At 40.0% G+C, this 27,080-nt stretch overlaps 1 protein-coding gene across 2 annotated transcripts in view; it reads left to right on the top strand.

Moving 5' to 3' along the window:
- Positions 1–26,733, top strand: part of DSCAM (DS cell adhesion molecule) — a 609,674-nt gene extending 582,941 nt beyond the window's left edge. For both annotated transcript variants that reach the window (XM_073584700.1, XM_073584699.1), the window contains exons 32-33: positions 908–1,210; positions 19,729–26,733. In XM_073584700.1, coding sequence (XP_073440801.1) covers positions 908–1,210; positions 19,729–20,081 — 656 coding nt within the window. In that variant the 3' untranslated portion in view covers positions 20,082–26,733. The remainder of the gene's footprint in view (positions 1–907; positions 1,211–19,728) is intronic.
- The last annotated feature ends 347 nt before the right edge of the window (positions 26,734–27,080 follow it).

The following is a 27,080-nucleotide window of genomic DNA, read 5'->3' as shown; positions in this document are numbered from 1 at the left end:
TTTTTTTTTTGCAATTTCACCGCACTTGGAATTTTTTTTTCTGTTTTTGAGTACACGATATGGTAAAACCAATGGTGTCGTTCAAAAGTACAACTTATCAAGCTAAAAACAAGCCCTCACACTGCCATATTGATGGAAAAATAAAAAAGTTATCGTTCTGGGAAGAAGGGGAACAAAAACAGAAACGCAAAAGCGAAAAAGGGCAGGGTCTCAAAGGGGTTAAAAGTAAAAATCACAGCATCAGCAGCTCTGCACCGAGGCAAATCTGCTGCATCTGTTCATTTACATATGAGACTCCTGGATCAATTTTTCCACTTCATTTCATCTCTCAGACCCTGCCGGCAATATCAGCAAATATAGGACTTGCTGTAAATTGCGAGGACATAAGGCCGGAAAGGTTTGGACACTTATTTTATACAATGCCCCATGCATGCCATTGATGGCCAGGGTATTGTGCTGCCAGACTGTAAACCAGAGTGCCGTATGTATCTATACAGTAAAATGTAATAATCCAACATCAATGGGGTTTCATCTGCACTGGAACATCAGAGGTAAGGATATATTCCAAAAGTTAAAGGGTCAGGTCACTTGGTGATGCAGGAGGGGGTCTTTAATGCCGCCATGGTCCGCTGGCTTAGTCCAATTTCTATATAGCCCTAGTTAGATGCCTACTTTGGTGAGTACAGCCTTGTTGTAGCCATACCCATGAACTTTCCTGAATCATCTTAGACTGGTCTGAATTTTTGGAAAGTCTTCATGGTTTTTGTAACTTTTTCCAAACTTGGGTTTTTTACACGGCGGACCTAGGGCAGACCTACATTAGTAAGTGTGTCAAACCCATAGTTGTAGTAGATTGCACAGCACAAACCATCTCAATGACAGTGCATGTGTGTATTTCATCTTACAGACCGAGCACGGAGCAGCATGGTGTCTACAGAAAGTGCCTCGTCCACTTACGAAGAGCTGGCAAGAGCCTACGAGCACGCCAAGATGGAGGAGCAGCTGAGACACGCCAAATTCACCATCACAGAATGCTTCATATCAGACACCTCGTCAGAGCAGCTGACTGCAGGGACTAATGAGTACACAGACAGTCTGACCTCTAGCACTCCATCAGAGTCCGGGATATGCAGGTTTACTGCATCACCCCCTAAACCTCTTGACGGCGGAAAAGTGCAAAATATGGCAGCTCCAAAGGCACATCGGCCAGGTAAGTACATCTCTTCCTTCTTCAGGCTGTGGCATTCCAGTGGTGAGCACCATCTTCACTAATCTAGAAATGTGCTATACCGTGTCTGCTATACAATAGACTGCCTTACCGTGATGCACAGACCTGATTTATACGGTGGCTACAACTTTAGTTTTTGGTATTTTTGATCCAAAGTTGTTTTTGGGCCTTGGTCTTTTCCACTGTTCCTCTTTTCTGTAATCTCTCCACCTAACCCCTCTTTCAAAGGTCAGTGTCTCCTGTACACGTGATGACAATTTTCACACGTACCGGAGACGTTTACACACATAGACCCATTATAATCTACGAGTCTGCGCACGTGCCAGTTTGTTTCCACGGACCGTGTGTCCGTGTGCAAAACATGTTGACATGTCTGTTTTTTGTCGGCAATCCGTCCCGCACACTGATGACACATGGATGACATTTGGCCGACAGTCATCCCAGCCGACTCTCTCATACCCCGGAGCGCTCGCGCGTCTGAGTGCTCCTGCGTTCTCTAATAGAAGGCCGACTGCTGACGTGCCGGTTTATCCCTGGAAGAACAATGTGATCGACAGTCCAAGATCAGTCATGTGCACTAATCGACATCCCTCCCGACCATAAGTCAGCCAGAGGCCACATACGCATTATCTTATTGATATCGACGGGTTTAGCTGACATTAGTCTAATGTGTATTGATCGTCAGCTGTCTTTTTGGCTTGTCGGAGGGTCGTTTAGTGAGTGGAATAGCTGCCAATGTTTCAGTATGAATAGGAAAACTTGCAGAAGGCCTGATCTGGTTTGTTGGTGACGCCTCTTTAAGAAGCTCCTCTGCAGGTTCTGTGCTGTTTGCAGCCACTATCACAACAGGCATAGATGGCCTTTATTTGGCCGCTTTCCTCTGTGGGTAAACAGTGGTTAGAACTGAAGGGTGACATTTTCTAGACTCGCTGGAAACAATCCGTCCGTTCCGTTGTGCCGCCACACGCGATATACCTGTCAGCTACCGCTGCGGGGTTATTTTTAAACCTGAGGATTTTTATAACAAGAATGTTGTGGAAACAAAAAGAAATCTTTTTACTTGTCAGAAAACCAACCGACCATCAAATGGTTTGACAAGCAGCTTATTTAACGGCTTAACATCAGGACGGAACTTTCTTTTCTTTTCTTTTTTTTTTTTTTTTTTTTTTAATATTCTAGATTTTTTTTATTTTGTAAGTTGGTCTGAAAAAGAGTCTACATTATAATTTCATGCTTTTGTAATTTTAATTGTGCCTGGCAGATGCCTCATATCAACAATATCTTTTGACAGTATAGTAATGAAGTTGGAGCATCGTAGAGAGTCGCATTCGGGCATTCATTTATGTCGATCGTGGCTAAGCTAAGGATTTATTTAAAGGACCATCTAACTAAAATTGATTGTTCACCAAATGTGTTGAACATTCTGTGTTAATATATCTGTATAGTGCACAGTTTAAAACCTCTGCATAGATAAAGCTTTAAGGCTATGTGCACACGTGCGGAATTGCCGCGGAAATTTACGCGGCAATTCCGCAACTCCCTGCAGCGGGAAATGCGTATGCGGAATTCCCGCGAAAAAATAGCGTTTTGCAAGTGTAATCAGCTTGCAGAATGCTAGCATTTTCCAAGCGATCTGTAGCATCGCTTGGAAAACTTATTGACAGGTTGGTTTCATTTATCAAACATAGTGTTTGACAAGTGTGAGCAACTTTTTACTATTGAGGCGGCCTATGCGGCCTCAATAGTAAAAGATATAAAGTTAAAAATAATTTAAAAAAAAATAAAAAATTGTGATATTCTCATCTTCCGACGTCCCCCACAGCGTTCCCAGGCCTCAGCAATGCTCCCGGCAAGTCCCGTTCCCAGTGATGCCTTGCAACAATGACTCCAGATGATGTAGCGGTCTCGCGAGACCGCTACGTCATCACAGGTCATTGTCGCAAGGCATCACTTGGGCCAGAAGATGCCGGCTGCGTGGCTGACAGGCGGGAAGGCTGCGGGGGACGCCGGAAGGTGAGAATATCACGATTTTTTATTTTAATTCTTTTTTTTAGCAGGGATATGGTACCTAGAGCCTGGAGGACAGTCTCCTCTCCTCCAGGCCCTGGGTACCATCCGTACATTTTCCGCTTACTTTGCGCATGGTGGGCATAACCACATGCGGAAACTAAGCGGAACAATGCATTCCTATGTGGACGGAATCACTGCGATTCCGCAAAAAGAATGAGCATGCTGCATATTTTTTCGCGATGTGAATCCGCCAGAATGCTATTGACTTCAATCAGTTGCTGATTTTTAGCGTTAACACAGCGTTTTCGCGGTGAAAAAACACTAAAAATCCGTAACGTGTGCACATAGCCTCACAGGTAAAAGTCGGACTTCCTGCAGCCACCACTAGGAGGAGCCCAGGAGCCTATTGCATAATGTTTAGGCACTGAACAGTATGCAGTGAGCCCCTAATGGTGGGCAAACATACAGTTATGTATAATCTTTAGTTTTATATAGTGCTCACATATTCCGCAGCGCTTTACAGTTTGCAAACATTATCATCACTGTCCCCAATGGGGCTGACAATCTAAATTCCCTATCAGTATGTCTTTTGAATGTGGGAGGAAACCAGAGTACCTGGAGGAAACCCACGCAAACACGGGGAGAACATACAAACTCTTTGCAGATGTTGTCCTTGGTGGGATTTGAACCCAGGACCCCAGCGCTGCAAGGCTGCAGTGCTAACCACTGAGCCACCGTGCTCATTTAATCCAATGCCTATCCAGTGCGACAGTACTTTTAAGATATAAAAAAAAATAAATTAAATTAAGTGTCGACAGTAGTCCGAAAGGTCTCAACACCCAAAACTTGTACCTCTAGTTATACACTAGATGCTCTAACCTATGAAAAGGCAGCCACCTAAATCTGTTATATCTAAAACTACTATAAAACTGCCCCTATGTACAAGGATATAACTACTATAATTCTGTCCCCTATGTACAAGAATATAACTACTATAATACTGCCCCTATGCACAAGAATATAACTACTATAATACTGCCCCTATGTACAAGAATATAGCTACTATAATACTGCCCCTATGTACAAGAATATAACTACTATAATACTGCCCCCTATGTACAAGAATATAACTACTATAATACTGCCCCTATGTACAAGAATATAACTACTATAATACTGCCCCTATGTACAAGAATATAACTACTATAATACTGCCCCTATGTACAAGAATATAAGTACTATAATACTGCCCCTATGTACAAGAATATAACTACTATAATACTGCCCCTATGTACAAGAATATAACTACTATAATACTGCCCCTATGTACAAGAATATAACTACTATAATACTGCTCCTATGTACAAGAATATAACTACTATAATACTGCTCCTATGTACAAGAATATAACTACTATAATACTGCCCCTATGTACAAGAATATAACTACTATAATACTGCTCCTATGTACAAGAATATAACTACTATAATACTGCCCCTATGTACAAGAATATAACTACTATAATACTGCCCCTATGTACAAGAATATAAGTACTATAATACTGCCCCTATGTACAAGAATATAACTACTATAATACTGCTCCTATGTACAAGAATATAACTACTATAATACTGCTCCTATGTACAAGAATATAACTACTATAATACTGCCCCTATGTACAAGAATATAACTACTATAATACTGCCCCTATGTACAAGAATATAACTACTATAATACTGCCCCTATGTACAAGAATATAACTACTATAATACTGCCCCTATGTACAAGAATATAACTACTATAATACTGCTCCTATGTACAAGAATATAACTACTATAATACTGCTCCTATGTACAAGAATATAACTACTATAATACTGCCCCTATGTACAAGAATATAACTACTATAATACTGCCCCTATGTACAAGAATATAAGTACTATAATACTGCCCCTATGTACAAGAATATAACTACTATAATACTGCCCCTATGTACAAGAATATAACTACTATAATACTGCTCCTATGTACAAGAATATAACTACTATAACTGCCCCCATGTACAAGAATATAACTACTATAATGCTCCTCCTATGTACAAAGATATTACTACTATAATACTGCTCCTATGTACAAGAATATAACTACTATAATACTGTCCCTATGTACAAGAATATAACTACTATAATACTGCCCCTATGTACAAGAATATAACTACTATAATACTGCCCCTATGTACAAGAATATAACTACTATAATACTGCCCCTATGTACAAGAATATAACTACTATAATACTGCCGCTGTGTACAAGAATATAACTACTATAATACTGCCCCTATGTACAAGAATATAACTACTATAATACTGCCCCTATGTACAAGAATATAACTACTATAATACTGCCGCTGTGTACAAGAATATAACTACTATAATACTGCCCCTATGTACAAGAATATAACTACTATAATACTGCCCCTATGTACAAGAATATAGCTACTATAATGCTCCTCCTATGTACAAGAATATAACTACTATAATACTGCCTCTATGTACAAAGATATTACTACTATAATACTGCTCCTATGTACAAGAATATAACTACTATAATACTGCCCCTATGTGCAAGAATATAACTACTATAATACTGCCCCTATATACAAGAATATAACTACTATAATACTGCCCCTATGTACAAGAATATAACTACTATAATACTGCCCCCTATGTACAAGAATATAACTACTATAATACTGCCCCTATCTACAAGAATATAACTACTATAATACTGCTCCTATGTACAAGAATATAACTACTATAATACTGCCCCCTATGTACAAGAATATAACTACTATAATACTGCCCCTATCTACAAGAATATAACTACTATAATACTACCCCCTATGTACAAGAATATAACTGCTATAATACTGCCCCTATATACAAGAATATAACTACTATAATACTGAAAATATACAAAAAAAAGTTTAGTGTCTGTTCACCTCCTCCTGGAGCGCACGGATCCTGTTGTGCGGCAAGTTTTCAGAACTTAGAAAAAATAAGTCCAGCGCTGTAAGTCCATAAAATCCATTTTTCTTTTATTCCATCACTTCCAGTAGTATAAAAGCAATTACGTCATAGTCCAAAACATTAAAATCAAATGTGTTTCAATGCAAAACCGTGCGTCTTAATCATTGAGACGCACGGTTTTGCGTTGAAACGCGTTTGATTTTAATGTTTTGGACTATGACGTAATTGCTTTTATGCTACTGGAAGTGATGGAATAAAAGAAAAATGGATTTTATGGACTTACAGCGCTGGACTTATTTTTTCTAAATACTATAATACTGCCCTCTATGTATAGGAATATAACTACTATAATAGCGGTAGATATATATCTGTCCATCAGATGATGTGTAAAGCCTTCATTTCTTCTCACACATAGTTTTTCCGCTCTCTGCGTGTTGCTGCTCATCGATTGCTCTTCATTTTCTTAGCAGTTAATGGATTCTCCCTTAGTAGACGGTATCGGAGGTGCGCTGTTCCTTCCCCAGTGAGTGTGGGAATTCATATAGAGTGGTTTTATGGATTCTAATTTGCTTCGTGGCTCTGGAGGACTGCTCCTGTTTTAGTTTGTTTGGACTCCAGGGAAAGCTGAAGTAAAAGAAACACAGTTCTATCACTGGTAGGAAAAGATAACAGATTAACTCATCGTATACTTATAGATGGCACCAGCACCAAAGATCTTGTGTCCTGCTCTTAAAGAGATAAAGATGATTCATTATGTTATAGCTAATGCAGGGCCTGAGGATGTAGAGATTGGCACAGCGAATCAAAGATAAAAAAAAAATGATAACTTTGTAGATGCAGCTTTGGAAGTGAGTGGAAAAGAATTCACGGTATGTGACATAGTTACTAAAATTTTTAAGTAGATTTGAACTTTACGATGAAATTCTGCAGTCACCACTAGGGGGAGTTCATGAGCGCAGAGGTCAGTGTATAATTAGTACGAAGTCAGCTCCTCTGCTCCCTCTAGTGTTGGCTTCAGAGAATGAGAATTTTATCATTTTGCTGGGATTTGGATCTCAGTTTCAGAAAAGCTCTGGCCAGAATTGGGATATATTAAGAAATCAATCAGCACAACATGGCTTTATTTGAGGTTCTGGGATGGACATGCATTTTAAGGATACTGGGATGGGTATTGGATGGAGAACATGCTTTGCAGTGCTGGTGGAGGAAGCAGCTAAGCGCTCCAGGGGCGGCAGTGGCTTCTACTGGCTGATCGTTGTATAAATCACAGCGGACAGTTCATTACTGCCGATGAAAGGAAATCCTATTTCCCAAGCTTTGAACTTTCCTGAAGGAAATGACCCATAAGTGGCAGCTGCTCCTAACTAAAAATCTCCAGCCTTCACAGTCAGTAACCCATCGCCCTGATCCAGAGAAGGACGCCTCTATATATAGACGGCAGCCAACTGTATACCCCGGACTGTAACACTCATCATCCATGTAATGGAATGTTGGAAGCAGTAGTGTTCTATGCATAGAGTGTCATAGAAATGTATTATGGTCATGTTGGGGGTTGTAGGGCTCCATTTAAAGCCTGTGATAGTTATATACTGATTACTATCTCTATACTGAGGTTTATATAACTCCTTGTCTTCGCACTACACTCATCCTGATGTCTATATAGAGTATGATGATAGAAATGGCTCTGTTTCAGGACCTCCATGGTGATAGGAGATTTTTGGCAGCAGGCATGAGATTTGCAATATAAGGTCTTTTGTCTGCATTCACCATGCCTGGGTAACTTTATCTTGTACGGACTTTAAAAAAAAAAAGGAATAATTGCTTGAACCTGCAGGCACCGTCTGTGCCTCCTCTGTACTGCGCCACAATGTAACCGCTTGTATTCTCACTCATTCATGTGAAAGTATGTGTGTTCCCTGTTTTATTTTTTATTATGCCACACATAGACCCACTGAGTACATCCTATTCTGATCCTCAGCATTGGATCAGAAAAGTATATGCTCTTAGCTCTTAGCTCATCCTCATATTCGTTATTTTCACAGCAGTGTGGATCTGTTAAACTCTATACGGATAAAGGATAGATATCTATGATATAGATATTGTATAGATAGATAGACAGACAGACTAGATTCTACCCCTGGGCAAGAAAAACGAAAATTACATCTTCAGAATGAGAGTAATAGAACTAAACAACAGCATGTGTGAAAAAGACTTGGGTGTGCGAATAGATCACAGACTGCACTTTAGTGTCACGGGTGTGTCAGGTGTGACACAGTCATTCTGGATAGGGATGTTAAAGGAGTTAGGGTGTTGTCAGATCTGCCTAGGAGCCTCTATTCCCCCCTTTCCTAGTTTAGGCTTCCTCACCCTTTTCCCATTGTTGTGCACCTAGCTTCTCCCTCACCCAGTGTGATAATGAGCCAGCAGTGTGATGCAGCAGCAAAAAAGGTTAACACAGTTCTAGGATGTATTAAGAGAAGCATAGAGTCTAGATCACGTGAAGTAATTATCCTCTTCCACTCCTCCTTGGTCAGGCCTCATCTGGAATACTGTGTCCAGTCCTGGGCACCACATTTTAAAAAAAGACATTGAAAAACTGGAGCAAGTTCAGAGAAGAGCTATTGGGATGGTGAGCAGACTGTAAAGTATGTCCTACAAGGAACGGTTAAAGGATCTGGAAATATTTAGCTTGCAAAAAAGAAGCCTAAGAGGAGACTTAATAGCTGTCTACAAATATCTGAAGGGCTGTCACAGTGTAGCGGGATCATTCTTATTCTCATTTGCACATGAAACACGAGAAGCAATGGGATGAAACTGAAAGGGAGAAGATTCAGATTAGATATTAGAAGAAACTTTTTGACAGTGAGGGTAATCAATGAGTTGAACAGGCTGCCACGCGAGGTGGTGAGTTCTCCTTCAATGGAAGTCTTCAAACAGAGGCTGCACAGACATCTGTCTGAGATGGATTAGTGAATCCTGCATTGAGCAGGGGGTTGGACACGATGACCCAGGAGGTCCCTTCCAACTCTAACATTCTATGATTCTATATGGAACAGATAGATATTGGATAGAGAGATAGATGGGAGGAGGCAGATTCATGATACTGTGACTTCATGTATGAGGTAGGTTTGCCCTTGTTAGACATACACTATGGGATATTGTCAGTCAGACAGGCATGATTGCTGTGTTGATCTACTTTTGTCTTTCATTTCCGGAGAAGTACTAGAAAGCTCATTCAGAGAAGTGAGACATCTTGGTTTCCTACTGTTCCACTGGATGATGAGAAGATCATTATCTGCCGCCTTGAAAAATATATGAAGAGGAAATCCAATCCTCGCAGGAAGGCGATGCTTCATCATCCATGTGTTATTTATTCACCATTGTTCCATGTTCACCTGTGCAAGTGCCGAGTGATTGTCTTTCCTGCTAAACAGAGCTGACAAACAACCAATCACACGATTGGGTTCCCTGTCCCTTTAAAGAAATATTCTTCCATTTACAAGAAGTATTCCTTTAAGGCTTAGACGTGACATAGATAAATTATGCACAATTAAAATTGCTAATGCAGTAAGAAAAGATATCCGCACAATACTGCTTACTACAAATTCTTATTGGGTTGTATTAAGTAATACGGGTCTATGTGTCCATGCGTAAAGTGTTGTGATAATTGCAATCTCGTGCATTTTTCTTCCACTTTGAATTTATTAAATTGGCATGTAATATAGTGTGATGAAGCTACAGCAGAAATAAGGCTCACAGCCACATGTATAACATGCAGCTGTACCTGGATAAAGATCGCAGAGGCTGCAGCGATCCCCTACTGATTACAAATTGATGGTCTATGGACTGGTTTGCCAGAAATATAAATTGACGGCATTTCTCAATTGTGATAAGTTGAGATCCGACCTTTGGGACTAACATAATTAGGAGGCACAGCTACAGTCGCATTGACAGACATGCAGATTTACCTGGATAAAGATTGTAGAGGCTGCAGCGATCCCCCACTAATCACAACTTGATCACCTATCTTCAGAGTAGGCCATCATTGTGTTTTCTTCAATATCCCCTTAACGTCGTGGACAGGTTTCCCAGGAATTCACATTCATGGCCTATGTATGAGATGCAGCTAGCACAAAAGCATTCAGATTTACCTGGATAAAGATCGCAGAGGCTGCAGCAATCCCCCACCAATCTCACATTAGAACATCATTGTGTTTTCTTACTTGTTTCCCAGGAATACACAGTATTGGCCTGTTCTAAGTGTGATCGGTGAGGATCTGACCTTTTGGACCTAATTTGTGTAGCAGAATTAAGAGGTTATGCGTTAGCTGCAAATATGGGCGTCCAATTATACCTTAATAAACATTGTAGAGGCTGCAGCGATCACAACTTCATGGGATTATTGCCATATAATATAGACTTCCCAAATATTTATGTAGGTTCATAATAGACTTCATTTCATAAAGTCCTATGATCACTGTTAAATAATCGTTTTTTGGTAATGTTCTCCAGGAGGCAAGACTCTATTCTGAATTATTAAATAAGCATTATGCACAGATCTTGTTCAGGCAGAACATGGAGGAGGGGAGTAGGAGGGTCTCCTAAAAAAGTTGAGGAAACCCCAACTATCTTAGGTTTTAAGACGGTATCAGTCTATTCTAATGGGACTTGCAAGGAGCTACATGTCCTCAGATGTCTTAATTTCTGCTCGAGGTTGGGAACATTGAGATATATAGCGTCTATGTGAACGTTCCAAGAAAACTTGATTATCGAGGCATCACGTGTTATCACGCTTTTCGTCTTGTTAATATCAAATGCAAAAATTATGGTTTTAATATCTCGAAAATTCTAAGCTGATCTCAATCTCGGTCTCTCGACGCTTTCTTCAAGTTAATAACAAGTCAGTTTATCTTCAGATTTAGAATTACAGGATTTTTTTTTTTGCTCCCTCTCTCGTGAAGCAGTGTATGATCACATGTAATAACTCCGTATTCGTTATGGCACACTGGTTCTCCTGCGCTGGTGACACATTGATCACGCTCTCCAGCTCATTGGAAAACACAGGAAGCATTTATATCCTGCACCTCGAAAGCCTAAAATTATTATTATTCTTTTTAACAGATTTTTCAATGATTTTTTCTGAATGACTAGGAATAACCCAGACATTACTACTCATTCATGTCCTGACTTCTTGGCCACAACTTTTTGTCATGAGAAGTATTGAATTGATGCAAAGAACATAGTTAAAGGGGTTGTCCATACATTATATATAAACTACTGATCACCTTTTTGATCCCTGCCAATCCCTGGCCGCCACCAGTTGCTGCAGCAATGACATGTCAACGTTACATGTAACCACTGCAGCCCATCATTGTCTGCAGCAATAGCGAAGCGTTACCATAACAACTAACAGTCATGTGTTGACATGCCATGTTATGTTGGTTAACAGAGGCCCAGTGATATGTTGGCATGGGAGATTATAAGGCTAGTTTACACTTTTTTATTTTAGCCTATTATTTATTTTAGCCTATTATCTTAGCCTATTAAAATCTCTTTGTGAAATAGTGTTGTCATGCTGCTTGCGCCGCATGACCCCCGGAGCCGGGTCCCTGCGGCCGCTCCGGGGGCGCTTTCAAGTGCTCACGTGCATCTCACCCTATGGCTGCACGCCGTTGCTAGTGCGCACCTCCTATACTGGATCCTTTGGCTGGACGCCTATGCCCAGCGCGCGTGCGCGCCTGTCTCTGCAGCCGTTCCTCTCTGTAGTCCTGGAGGACCTGACCCGGAGGTCATCTCTATGGTCCTGGAGGACCTGACCCGGAAGTTCTTTCTATGGTCCTGGAGGACCTGACACGGAAGCCCTCTCTATGGTCCTGGATGACCTGACCCGGAAGTTCTTTCTATGGTCCTGGAGGACCTGACCGGAAGCCCTCTCTATGGTCCTAGAGGATCTGACCCAGAAGTCCTCTCTATGGTCCTGGAGGATCTGACCCAGAAATCCTCTCTATGGTCCTGGAGGACCTGACCCAGAAGTCCAAGTGCTCATGCCCTATATCAGGCCGCCTCTTCCTATGGGAGGCGCCTGATTATTGTTGTGTTTCCCTGCTAGACCTGCATGGTCTTTGCTCGGTCTCTCCCTATATTCGGCACCCCTGCACTCTGCTTTGTGGTGCTTCTTCGCACACACTCTGTGTTTGTACTTTGTCTCGTGTGCTGTACCTTGCTTCTGTTTCTTTCTTATATTCTGCTCTGTTGTGCTTCCTAGCCCATGTCCTGTCTTTCCTCCTGATACATGTCCAGCGGTGCTCCTTAGCACATGCCCTGTCTTTCCTTTACTCTGCCCTATCGTGTTCCTTTAGCACAAGCTCTGCTTTCCTATACTCTGCCCTATCATGTTCCTGTAGCACAAACTCTGCTTACTTATACTCTTCCCTGTTGTGCTCTCTTGCACAAGCCCTGTACCTTGCCTTGAGCAACATTCCTATTCTCTTCCTTGTTCTGCTCTCTGCACTAGCTCTGTTTCTGTACTACGCTTCGCCGTGCTGTCTAGCACGCGCTTTAGTTCTGTACTCCGCCTTGTGCTCTGTACCGTACCCTGCCTTTTGCCTCTTGCCTGTACTTTTCTTCGTGTACTGTTCCGTACTCAGTCCTTTGCTCTGTGCCTGTACACTGCCTTGAGCTTTATTCTTGTACTCTGAGCTGTTGTGCTTTCTAGCACATGTCCTGTCCATGCCTTGAACCCTGGCGTGCCTCCTAGCACGCGCAGGACCATGCCTTGAACCTTGGACCCTGGTGTGTCTCCTAAACACGCACCATGCCTTGAACCTTGGTGTGACTCCTATCACACACCATGCCTTGAACCCTGCCATGCCTCCTAGCACGCACCATGCCTTGGACCCTGCCATGACTCCTAGCACGCAACCATGCCTTGGACCCTGCCGTGCCTCCTAGCACGCACCATGCCTTGGACCTAAGTTTCTCTTAACTACCGTGTATGAGGAAACACATTCCAAGGTTCCTTTACATCGTATAAGGAGACCTGTACCTTATGAAACATAAGACCAGTACTACCTAAGGTTCCTTTACATCTTATGAGGAGACCTGTACTTTGAGGTTTCTCTTCAATATGAGGAAACCTGTACTATGTAAGGTTCTTCTCTATACCACATGAAAGACAAGTAAAATAAGAAGTTCCTCTACATAATCTGAAATTACCAATACGTTATGAGGTGCCTCTGCACCATATGAGGAGACCAGGTTCTTCAAGTTAAGAACCTCATACATTTTGGGCTAAAGTTAGCCAAATCCACCGATAATTAAATGTGTATAGGGGCGTCCCACCTCTCCCCATACACATGAATTTGAGGGAGAGAAGGATACTTCCTGTTGGGTGTCCAATGCCTATTTTTTTTTATCCCAGAGTATAGGCTCTGCCAGCGGAGTTTGGTAGCAGCTCTCCTAGGAATCACAAGAGCGTTCACCAAGGCCGAGCCCTCTGGTTTATGGTTTAATCGGGAGAGATAGCTGTCAACTGAATGGTCATATATGTGGGGGCCATACCCTTACAAATGTAAATTCAATGAAACTTGCCTCAAAGCTTATTTAACTTATTTAATAGACATTTGTGGGTCACTTCATTATGGTTATTTGTGTGGACTCCACTAAGAATTTCTCCTAGCATATATCCATAATTCATTTCTTTAGTTAGTAGCTGTATATACATGGCTACATGTATGGATCATTTCACAACCAATTGACTCTCTCCTGTGTTCTTAGAACGCCACAACCATGTCCGCCCTTTTCTTTGTTAGTGCCGCCCCTGCTCATCATCTTTTTTTTTTAATACAGTTTTAGAAAAATATACAAAAAAATAGTCTAGTCACAAATAACAGTAAAGCATTTCTTATGCCTTTGATACTTGTTTCTTCACTCATTATACCTACCTACAGTCCGACATGAATGTGAGGACCCCGCATCCGCACTCAGGATAATCTCGTAGAAGAGGCTCTCGGTCTGTGATCACTCCAAGATCTGTGGATAATGATGAAAAACCTAAAAGCTTAAACTAATCTGTTTTCCAATATCAAAAAGAGGAGAGAAAAAAAAAATCTCATTTTCACATTTCACAAAGAAATCCATCAGAGAAAATGACTTTAAAGTTTCATCATGGAAAAATAATTACTGCAGGATATGCTGGCGGCAGGTATTTATAGCTCGCTCCATAGTAAACACAGGGTAGTAGGGGTGTAATTGTGGTAGTGACATGACGGTGCTATTAATAGAGGATCCTCCAGAAAAGAAGCAGAGTGGGAAGAGACATATCATTAATTCAGGTATAGATTGTGTGCAATTATTCAGTTTTATATATTACTGGAAGCAAAACAAAGGCCACCACATGCAAAAATACGCAAGAGCGGCTTAGATCTGCTATACGACTCCGACTCGGGTCCACTGGCCAGATCAGTAATCTGTGACCACTGGATGGAGACCTGCGTATCTCCTTCCTGCCATTCCCAGATCCTTTTTTGATTAGCCTGGCTGGCGTAACGCTGTCTGTGGGTCACACCGCAATGATGATGTCGCCCCAACCCTGATAATTAAAAGAAGAGTCGAAAATACTGGGAGGTAAGAAGATTCACAGGGTTCCGTCCAGCAGTCACAGAATACTGACCCATCCGATGGTGCCGGGTTCTGAAAATCGATTCTCCGACCTCTATCTTTGACTTTCTACATTAAAAAAAAAACCTGGTGAAATTGGTGAAAAACGCTGCAAAATCATTACAGATTTGACACACTGCAGATTTCTAAAAAATGCTTTGAAGGTTCAGATCTACAAGGAAAAAATAAGCAACGTGTGAATGAGATTTCCGGAATCTCATTCACTTTAGTGGTATTTTGTTTCTCCAGAGGCAGAAACACGCTGTGTGGAAAAGAAAAAAAACACAGTGTGAACAAACAAGCCATAAAAGTTACCGCTGCCCATTACCTTCCATCTCTTTAGTATCTCGGATCACTGACTTCCCCTTCACCCTGCATTAAAGTGCAGCTTTGCCTGTTTTGCTTGAATGCTGAGCACAGTGGCTCAGTTGGTAGCAGTCCTGGGTTCAAATCCCACCAATGACAACATCTGCAAGGAGTTTGTATGTTCTCCCTGTGTTTGTGTGGGTTTCCTCCCACACGCCAAAGACATACTGATAGGGAATTTAAATTGTGAGCCCCAATGGGGACAGTAACAATAATGTCTGTAAAGCGCTTAATGGCGCTATATAAGTGAGTAAAATAAATAAAATGCTGAGTACAAGTACAAGCCCACCAGAAGGTCGGTAAAGAGAAAGCTGATTTTCATGACAAAGCAATGTGTAGGGTTCCCAGCAGCAGCAGTACAGTATGGAACATGATGGACAGGCAAGCAAGTGGCATAATTTGACTGGTGATAAATAGCCAGTACTGTACTACCGTATACAGTACTACATAAAAGGATCACATAAAACCACAAGTAGGAATAAAAAAAGCCAAGTATTAAGTGTTTACCCTGGAGAAGATCTCCTTTAGGTCACGTTCACACAATCAGTATTTTATGTCAGTATTTCTACACCAAAAACCAGGAGTGGGTGATAAATGCAGAAGTGGTGACGTGGTTCTATTATACTTTTCCTCTCATTCTTCCACTCCTCATTTTGGCTTTTAAATACTGACAAATACTGACCGCGTGAACGTGGCCTTAAAGGAAATTGGCTATTTTTCCAACTATCACTGTGCAACTAATTAGTTTTTTAACCCATGAATTATTGAAAGACGCTAGTTTGCAGAACTGATACAGCGGAATGGTTTACTCTCCTCGGTAATAAGATGTTGCGATGCTGAAAGAAGGTAATTAGAGCTGCGGGGCAATGATCCCTGCTCCAAACGTAATAAAGCTTTGTCTGGATAACAAGATCGCTCAGCTCCATTGTGCCTTAACAAATTGGAAACAGAAAGGGACAGATAAATCCTGTTTTATTCATGGGAGCGCGCAGCGGCAGCAGCTGAAGATGTTCCTCGTAGTATCAGCAGTTCTGTAAAAAAAAAAAAAAAAATGTGCGATTGATAGTATTTAAATTAAAATCCAATTAGCATTAAGAATGGGACATTTACTGGGAATATGCAGTTCCAGATAGCCCCAGGTTCTTCTGTGATGGATCTCTGACAAATATTTTTGGCCAATGATAGAATATCCAAAATGCTGCTCTATAATGTCAAAGTGAGAATAATTCCGTGGCGTTAAAGAAGTGCAAAGTGCATAAGTGTTCACACCCTTCAGGTTAGTACTTAAATTTGAGTGTTTGATAATGATTCTGCGTAATGCTGAAGTGTTCACACCCTACTACCGTAGTTATTGTTTAGCAGTGATACTTTCTCTGACAATTCCTGTGTATTTGCGGAGCGTTCTCGTTCTGGTTTCTATTAGCTTTTCACATAGGGGCAACGTTTTGAGTTTTTTCTTTTTCGCCCAATTTTTTTGTTTAATTATTTAAACCCCTTCATGTTCCATAAGACAAGATTTTCTGTTGCGATACAAAATTCTTAATTGGCCACACTGGGATGTTGTTGTTGTGGATTTTAAGCCATCCCTGTGTTGCTTATCTTTAGAGTCAGGGGTAGGTCTATAAAAATATGAAAAAGTCTTGAAAATAGAGGAAGAGGAATACTTGTTTTTACTAGAGTTGAGCACAAAGATTCGCTGGATTCTGGGCCAGCAGCCACGTCGGTAGTCGCCGGACCAGAGCATTGTAAACCTCCTCCCACCTGCTGGCATCTCGCGCTTCTCTCCTATTGAAAAGGCCCAGTGCGACGTCACATATGTGATGAAATCGTGTCGAGGCAGCTAATCAGTCGGGGCCTCAGACACGGAAGATGAAGTTCTCAGAGCTCTGGTCTGGCGGCCAGGAACTGCCGATGTGGCCACGGGACCTGGTTCCTGCTGATCTTTTTGCTCAGCTGTACTGAAAATGCTATAGGTTGGCTCAGTACGGTTTATCTAATATATAAAGCTGAGTGTATGTATGTGAGTGTGTATCAGCCACGTCCACTCCACATAGCCCCACCCAATCACTAAACAGCTTTCATTTCACCAGAGCTGTTTAAAAGAAGCTGAGCTGTGATTGGTTGCCATGAGCAACAGTTTTCCCACTCTACAACATCTCAGCAGACACTGACCGGGTGGGAGAAATCTAGCATCCCTGGGAACATAAGCTCCCAGCCATTGTCTGCCCCCCAGAAAGGAGCAGAAAGCACATGACAGAAATGAATCAGTCCTTGCTCTATTACTGCCGCACTCTACTATTGTTACCAGCGTAGAAAATTGCATAATCACTGGCCGCACACAGAGCCGCATTGCCAGGTTACATAACAGCACATCTCCTGGAACTCCCTGCTCAGCGCCACCCAGCTCGGGACTATGGGATGGAGGATGTGTGATGAATATATGGGCATGGGATGGGGGATATGTATGATGGGTATATGGGCACAGGACTATGGGATGGAGGATGTGTGATGGGTATATGGGCACTGGACTATGAGATGGAGGATGTGTGATGGGTATATGGGCACTGGACTATGGGATAGAGGATATATATGATGGTATATGGACACGGGACTATAGGATGAAGGATGTGTATGATGGGTATATAAACACGACTATGGGATGAAGGATATGTATGATGGGTATATGGACACGGAACTATGGGATGAAGGATATGTATGATGGGTATATGGGCACGGGACTATGGGATGGAGGGTATGTATGATGGGTATATGGGCACAGGACTATGGGATGGAGGATATGTATGATGGGTATATGGGCATTGAACTTTGGAATGGAGGATATGTATGATGGGTATATGGGCACGGGAATATGGGAGGGAGGATATATATGATGGGTATATGGGCATGGGACTTTGGAATGGAGGATATGTATGATGGGAATATGGGCACAGGACTATGGGATGGAGGATGTATGATGGGTATATGGGCACTGGACTATGGGATGAAGGATGTATGATGGGTATATGGGCACTGGACTATGGGATGGAGGATATGTATGATGGGTATATGGGCACTGGACTATGGGATGTAGAATATGTATGATGGGTATATGGGCACGGGACTATGGGATGGAGGATGTGTGATGGGTATATGGGCACTGGACTATGGAAAGGAGGATGTGTGGGTATATGGGCACTGGACTATGGGATGGAGGATATGTATGATGGGTATATGGGCATTGAACTTTGGAATGGAGGATATGTATGATGGGTATATGGGCACGGGAATATGGGAGGGAGGATATATATGATGGGTATATGAGCATGGGACTTTGGAATGGAGGATATGTATGATGGGAATATGGGCACAGGACTATGGGATGGAGGATGTGTATGATGGGTATATGGGCAAGGGACTTTGGGATGGAGGATGTGTGATGGGTATATGGCCACTCAACGATGGGATGGAGGATGTTTGGGTATATGGGCGCTGGATTATGCGATGAAGGATGTGTGATGGGTATGTGGGCACTGGACTATGGCATGGAGGATAATCATTATAATTTGTTATAAGTAACCACAGTTAGTTACTATAACTGGGCAATGCCGGGTTCTTCAGCTAGTTGTTCATAAAATAAAAATAGATCAATATTTCCAGAGTTCACACAACTATAAGTCAGGTTTCAATTAATAATATAGAACCACTAGACCCAGACCCTCTTGGCCTAAAGTGACCGGAGCCACAGTGGATTTTATGATTTGATTCTTCCCTCTAAAATCCATGGTGGGTCCGGGTCTTATTTGCCCCAAGTAAAGATAACATTTTGTCTTACCCTTCCACAGGCCTCAAACGGGTTGTCCACTTTCAGACAATGTTCTTCCTTGGCTTCAGTTTGGTACAAATAAAAAATAAGGGTCTCTTCCACTTATTTCCCATGTCTGTTCTAGGCTGTGGCACTGATGTCACATCGACAGCAGTCAATCAATGAGACAACCTCCTCACTCATTGGCTGTCGTGACATCAAGGCAGCCAATCTCATACATCAGGAGCAGCGGCGGAGACTCGCCGGTGGACCCCAGGAAGGTGAGTATATGTTTCTGGTAAGTTGTAAAATGTGTATTCGGAGTTTCTCTTTTTCCTCCCCTTGTGGGAAGATCTGATCACTTTATATGAGAGGATCCTAAATTTAAGTTTTGGTTGGTTTGGGGATTTTTTTACACTCAAACTCCATCCTTAGATATGGGCTTTATATAATATATCCAATTTACTTGAGCTGACCTGCAATACCACACACCACCTACAGACTACGGTGGCGCTGTTTCTAGATAAAAAAAATTAGAAACTGCTTGAAAAATGCATGTTTTTATTGTATTGCTGAATGTATTGCTACATGCACATGTATTATGCATTCACATTTTTATGTTTTTTTTTTTCTGAAGGTGATGTGATGAACTTGCCGCCATACCTTAGAATGGACTTTTTATTAAATCGAGGTGCTTCAGGAACTAGCAGAGACTTGGGTTTAGGGCAGGCTTGCTTGGAACCTCAGAAAAGCCGAACCTTGAAGCGACCCACAGTTTTGGAACCAATACCCATGGAAAACCCTTCAGCACGTGAAGTACAGTCGTGGCAGCCCAGTGCGGGGGCAGCAGCGGCTGCACCGGTGCCTCCACGAGAGGCATCAGAGCTTGGACAGGCAGCTAAAATAAGCAGTTCACAGGAATCGCTGCTGGACTCCCGGGGGCACTTGAAAGGAAATAACCCTTACACAAAATCTTACACCCTGGTATAACAACAAGAAAACAGCTTGTAAATACTAACAGATACAACAAAATGCAAATCAAAGCTACCTTTTTCTACTGAATTCCAACATTTATAATTTAAAGAAAAGAGAAAAAAAAAGATTGCCAAAACATTGAAATGATACAAAAACTGTGCAAAGACTCTGTTTCTTTTTTTCTTTTTTTTAATTTTCCTTTTGAATCACTCTAGAAAAACAAAAACATTCATCTCCTCTTCCCGGATGTCAAACTCTTGAAAGAATTTGGGTTCTTTTTTAAGTTCCATTTGTACCAAATTTTTTTTTGTACAATCTGGCGCATGAAAACATTTTACTTGAACGTCCCTTAATTATACAAACTAACAAGAATCCAGATTTCAGAGCTATGGAGGGGAAAAAAATCATTAACGTCACGCAATCTTTGTTTTTTTTTTGTTTCGTGGAATTCTATCAAAGCAGATGTATTTATTTTTTTTCATTTCAGTTATCTAATTGACTCATTTTTGTCTTTTGAGAATCAAAGTGTCTTCTGCCTTCTGCTGTGACGCCTGCTATAATTTGCTGGCTCCAGATGAATCTCTTGGGAAGTTTCTTTCATACCTATAGGTAGAATATGCACTATACAAGGCTTTAAAAATAAGTTTAATTTTCCTAACTCACGCCACTTGCAGAATCCTGTTTTTGAGAAAGCAATTTTGAAATATTACCTCCTTTTTTTAAAAAAAAAATTATTATTATTTATCAGGTGAAATTTTCAGCATCGTCTTTATGTAAAGTCAGGCATGTGATGAAGGGCTATCATCCAAAGCATAAGGGCTCTGATCCACATACTGTACACTCCCAACATGTAGCCAACGACTGCAGAGTTACATTGCTCGATGGAAATTCAGCTTCTGCACGGACACACACGGGTGTAAAATTCCCAATAATAAACTAAGATTTTTTTTTCCTTCATTTCCCATTAAACAAACTGTTCAATTTAAGCCATGATATAAATAAATTAAGGAACACTTTGTTAAAATGAGTGCCAGATTCTACTAATTGGGCATCCAATTTGTCGATTCGAAACGCGTCAGTAATTTTTTTTATTTTAATAGTCACAATAAAGAAGTGTTTGCTTTTAATTCGCTCTGCTGGATTGAAAAACCTTTCCTCTTCTCAAATAGATTTAAAACTTACTTACCTAGAATTCATTCTCTATTATTATTTTTTACCTTAATTTTTTTTGTTTTGTAATGTTACAAAAGATAATTTGATTGGATAAGAAAATTTAAAAAAAAAACAATAAAATAGAAAAAAAAAAATCTTAGTTACTTCTAAGGCCGGGATCAAACATGCGAGAAACTCGGATGAGTCACGCATCTTAATATCCAGCACTGCCGCCGGCACTCGGGAGCGGAGCGTGCCTCTGCATGTATTGGTATACGGCCGCACGCTGCGGTCTGAGTGCCGGGTATTAATATGCGAGACTCGTCCGAGTTTCTCGCATGTGTGATCCCGGCCTTAGTCAGATTTACTTGATTAAAAAGTAGCAAATATTTATTTGTTTATTTTTTTTATATTTTACTATTTTTGTTCATCTTTTTATCATAAAACCGTATCAAGTCTTACTTAGCTGACTTGTTTTTGATCTATGGTGGTAGGTTAAAGTATTCTTTCAGATTACTAAAGGATTCTCAGGTGGGTCTAGGTTTTCACGTCATAATGGTCCAGCGCAAGAAAAGCCCATTTAATAATACAAATTATTATTATTTCTGTAGTGCTAGAAAATTCCGCCACACTTTACAATTGTGGACCAAATCTATTAAGGGAAAAGTTAGAAATTACCTACCATAATTTAAAAACAAACAAACAAAAAAAAAACATCATCAAATGATTCTAATCCGTCAACTGTTGTACGGCTGAATTTCCATTGAATTGAGTCATAAAGTATTGCCTTTCAAAAAAAAAAAAGAGTAACATACCAATCAGAGTTATTTTCATATATTTTCACACAAGAAAAACTTCTCTCGTCACTTCGGTTAATTAGCAAATTTTTGTTACGCCCTTTAACGGGAGCTGGTACCAAACAAAGTGTCACTTCACAATTAAAGAGCCTTATTTCAGTTGGTCACCTTGTGCCGCGTTTACATTGAAGAATTTTTTTTTTACTGCATTGGCCAAATATGCAATATATGAGTGAAAAAGATTTTATTAAAAAAAAAATCCCTTTTACAAATTGCATTTTTGGCTGCTGTTTTGCTGTATTTGTATCATCATCATGTCCCACTTGTGTTTCTTGTGATGATTCTTTTTCCCCCGACTCCTTCAATGTGAAATCACAGAAAACTCCAAAAATCTCATTCTTCTGGGGTTCTTGAATCATCATGTTATCAACTAGACACTCCATGTATAAACGTGGCGTTATAGGGTTATTCCCTTCTCCAAGATCTTATCCTAATATGTAGTAGCTGTAGTAATAATATTAGCAAATACCTCCAATTACAAATGTAGTATAGTTCTTCTGATTCACTATGTCACTTACCCCATGTGCAGGCATTGTACTAGCTTAGATATCCATTGGTTACAACCACTCATATAGTGGCAGTTAGTTAGCTAGTTGCTAGTGGTCGTAACTATGGATACCTAAGGTCCTGCAGTGTTTACACATGAGGAAAGAGACATAGTGAATCAGAAGAACTACACTACATTTCTAATTTGAGATTGGATCTTGGAGCGGAGAATACCCCTTCAAGGTTTTTTTTCCCTTTGGGTAATGTTTATTATTAATAAACACCAACTTTGGTCTGATTATAAACACACAACTCCTGACTATATACTTGGGGGGTTTTCTATATATTTTTGGGCTTCTTTGAAAGCGATGAATGGCATAGAATCATAGAAATCATAGAATCGTAGAGTTGGAAGGGACCTCCTGGGCCATCTGGTCCAACCCCCTGCTCAAAGCAGGATTCGCTAAATCATCCCAGTTAGATGTCTGTCCAGCCTCTGTTTGAAGACTTCCATTGAAGGAGAACTCACCACTTCTCGTGGCAGCCTGTTCCACTCATTGGCAGCTTTTCTGTTTACAATATCTACGATTAATTACTGGAAAATGTAAAAAAAAAAAAAAAAAAAAAAAAAAAGAAATCCGTACCTGACATGACTGTCAAACTTTTTTTGTACAATTGGATAAACAAAAAAAAAAAAAAAAACATTTTTTTCAGTGTTTTTTTTTCAGATATAGTTTTTAATTTATCTTAGAAAATATCATTGCTTTCAAACATCAGTCCTTTAAGAGTAGAGTAAAAAAAAATAGGCCAATAAAATCTTATACAGAAATGTCTATCTACCATAATTAATTTTTTAAGTAATTACATTTTTTTAAGTAATTATTTATTTTATTTTCGCACCGTATATATGTTTCAGGCTGAATAAGTCCTAATGATCATTTCAAACTGGGCCGTGAAAAGTACATTTTTCATTATTTTTTAAACCTTACATACCTGTATACTTATATGGTGCAACACAAATTAGGTTGTTAGGGGAAAAAAAATATATAGAGGAGATATTGACTATTACATATCGCGGTGCAATCTGAAACATCAGTTATGGCGGCTGAGTTAACGACTGTGAACATTTTTGATCATATGGCATCAATGAGTGGATATATATTTTTGTAACAGAGTAGATGTCTTCTTTTTATATTTTGTCTGATAACGTACTTTGTGTTGAAATGCGGTTTATCTGTGGGATTGTACAGTGTCTGTAAACTTTCTGGATTGTCTCCATTTTAAAAACATAAAAAAATGTCAAATTGTCCATTTATTTTTATTTTTTTAAGGGGACACATTTTTTTTTTTTTTTTTTTTTTTTTTTGGTAAATAAAACCCATAATATACACTATGGGACCAATCCATCAAAGCAATTTTGCCAGAATTCTGGCGGAAATAGTTTCAAAAAGTCACAAATTTTGCCACTTTTGGTCTTGATGAACCAGGGCCTGTGTTTTTTTGTTGATTTATAAGGGAGAGAATTAATCTTTCTTTTTTTTTTTTCCCCAATTTTTTACATATCACAATTGGCTGCATAAGTTACCACCAATTTGTCAAATCCTTAATAAAAAAAAATGTATAAAATAGTGACATTTAAAAAGTAATAATTCCTAATTTTACTATTAAATCACTAAAAAAAAACATTGTAGTTCAACAAACAGCATTTTTTTTTTCCATTTTCTAAATTTAACTTTTATTTTCCAAAATCAATCCTGATCAAAATACATTCCCTGAACAATACCGCACTATGGCGTATGTATACCGTAAACAATGTTAGAAGGAAAACCTATTGGCCTTATTCATCAAATCTTTTACGCAAGTATTTAGGCCTAAAAAGCTTTGAAAAGTTGCAAAAATTTAGATGCAACTCAAAGCTGCACTAAAACTTGGCGACTTTTGGCATTCTCACGACATTTTCGCCCACCTCTGACAAAGTGGATGGGAAGGTGGCGTGACGGCGGTGGAGGCTAAGCCACAAATTTTACTCCAGCAAGGACTGAATTTGTGGCGAGGCGCACATGGAGGTGCTCGCCACTTGTCTGACGCTTCTGATCCATTAAGAGGTGTGCGCCTCTTCATGAATCAGTAGCGTCTGACTCCAACCCATCTCCTTATCAAGACCAAAGCCAGTTTTGATGATTTTGGCCTATATTTGTAAGCAAAAAATAGTGACAAGCATTTAAAAAAAAATATTCCTCCTTCAAAGTCTCATAAATGTAACGCTGTTTTGCATTTCCTGAATTTTGTACGTGTTCACCAGTAGAGATGAGTGAATTTACAGAAATTCGATTCGCCGCATACATTTGAACAAAGAGGACCTAAATCCAATTTCCCAACCAAATTCAGCACCTATCAAACTGCTGGTAAATCCGTTTATTATGCTCTGATAGGTTTCCAGACCCCAGATAATAACAGAGCTGTTGAAAAATATTATACTCACATCACCCATCACGTGCCCCGGCAACACAGATCCCCGCCCAGTCTTCCGCTGGCTCGCTTCCTCCTGCCTCCTCCAGTCTTCTCTTCCATCTTCAGCCGCCTTCAGTTTTTGGTGCTAAAGTAGGTCTCACTCGACGTCGTGACATCACTTCTAGTAAGTGACGGAAGCACATATGGATGATGATGGAAGAGAAGATCGGCGCTTGTGGGAGGAAGTGAGTCAGAGGAGGACGAATCGGGGATCTGTGGTGCCAAGGCAGGTGATGGATGAGATAAGCATAATGGTTTTTTTTAACCATTTTATCGCTGCAAAACATCGAGCACAATGGCGGCTAGTAAATCAAATGGCAAGTGAACCAAATTGCCAAAAAATTTGGTATCTGTCAAATTCAAAATTTTTGTGAAATTCGCAGTCAATTTTATTCAACTTGAATCAATTCACTCATCTCTACTTTACATCTTTCTGCTCAGAGGATCAAATTAGTTATTTGAATCTTTAAGAAAAATGTGTATATAGGGTGGACATGGTCCAAAGTAGGAACCAATAGGACTCTAGGGAACTCGTGGCCGACACCTAAAATATTTATAGGAAATACATAGATGCCAGAGCCAAATATAATTTTTTTTAATTAAAAAGACATTTTTTTTGATAAGTTTATTTTTAACTTTTTTTTTTTTTTTTTACTTTGGTTTTTAGAGGTTCCAATATTTTTTAATTTTTTTCCTCTAACAAAGTAATATTCTGTCCTATGTTTGCAGGATAAAGTTTTTTGCACCTTGAGCTGTCATCAACATGTGTAAAGTGAACCGTACACTAGAGCGTTCAGACGGCCATTTCCCAGTTTGTGAAAGTTTTCGTTCTGGATGAAAATGCAGTCAATTCTCTGTCTCAATCTGAGACCTGGATCCAAGTTGGCCAAACGTCTCTAATTCGGGTCCTAGTTAAAGGTGCAAAGGTAGCAGTTGCGCCATTTGATGTCAACGACTGCACCAAACCTTCCACTCTCCATCTTTCTTTGCTCATTCACATCACCATGGCACAACATTTTCCCTTTCTGGCCTCCGGGGATCTCTAGTGTTTGGTGAACTTCTGGTTGGGTTCACATTATTACCTTTAAATGTATTTGTATGTTCAATTGTAACTGTAATTCCGATGAAAAATTTAAGGCAAGTCAGAAGTGATTTTTTTACAAAATTCAATGAAGCCAATTTTTTTTTCCCAAAAAAATTATAATAAATCTCAATGATTGATGGTACAAATGTTCAACCCTCAAGGTCAAATTGCTGTAAAATGTTGTCATCCCCAATTATGTAGTTAGGTTATACCCAGTAAAGGTAAAGGTCATCACAGAGTGCCGCGACACAACCGGATCTCTCCCGCTATGTTTCCCCATTGTTTAAGCCTCACTATGCACTATGCCTTTATATTTTATTACATGGCAGTAATGTAATATGACATAAATATCAACCATTTTCTTACATTCTTAGCTTTCCTACTAATTTTCACTGTGTGATTGGGAAATAGGTATTAGATGGGGGACAGGACGTGTCAGTTGTGGAATTTTTAATAATATCGCATTTAAGTCTCAGTCCAATAATTAACTGATTCACTATAACTCGTGCCCATCTTTGCCTCAGTTTTCCAATTCTAATTAAGTTAATAATTAAAAGAGAAATTCTCACTTGCGAAAGGTGTGATGACTTTTTATTTGTGTGGCGAATGTCTTCCTTTGGGAAATAAAAACATAAAAGTAAATTAATCAGCTCAAACCAATGTATGTACCCTATATATAGAAATACATTTAGGAAAAATTGGGTTATTCGATACATATTCCTTATTGAACGGATACTCTCAAACATACTGAGTCATACAGAAAAGGACTACCAGAGAGTCATTTTGAGTCCAGAAAATTCATAATACTCAATCATGTGTCATAAAAGACCAAAATAAATTATCAGTATCTTTATTTCACAATACAAAAATCACCAACAATAATTCACAGGTTATAAAATGTAGATAACACAAGAACAGGCAGGC

This window comes from Dendrobates tinctorius, unplaced genomic scaffold (genome assembly GCF_039654945.1).
Source record: "Dendrobates tinctorius isolate UK_male_01 unplaced genomic scaffold, ASM3965494v1 ptg000084l, whole genome shotgun sequence".
NCBI lineage: Eukaryota > Metazoa > Chordata > Amphibia > Anura > Dendrobatidae > Dendrobates > Dendrobates tinctorius.
The sequence above is the reverse complement of the archived record's forward strand: the minus strand, read 5'-3'. Positions and strand labels throughout refer to the sequence as shown.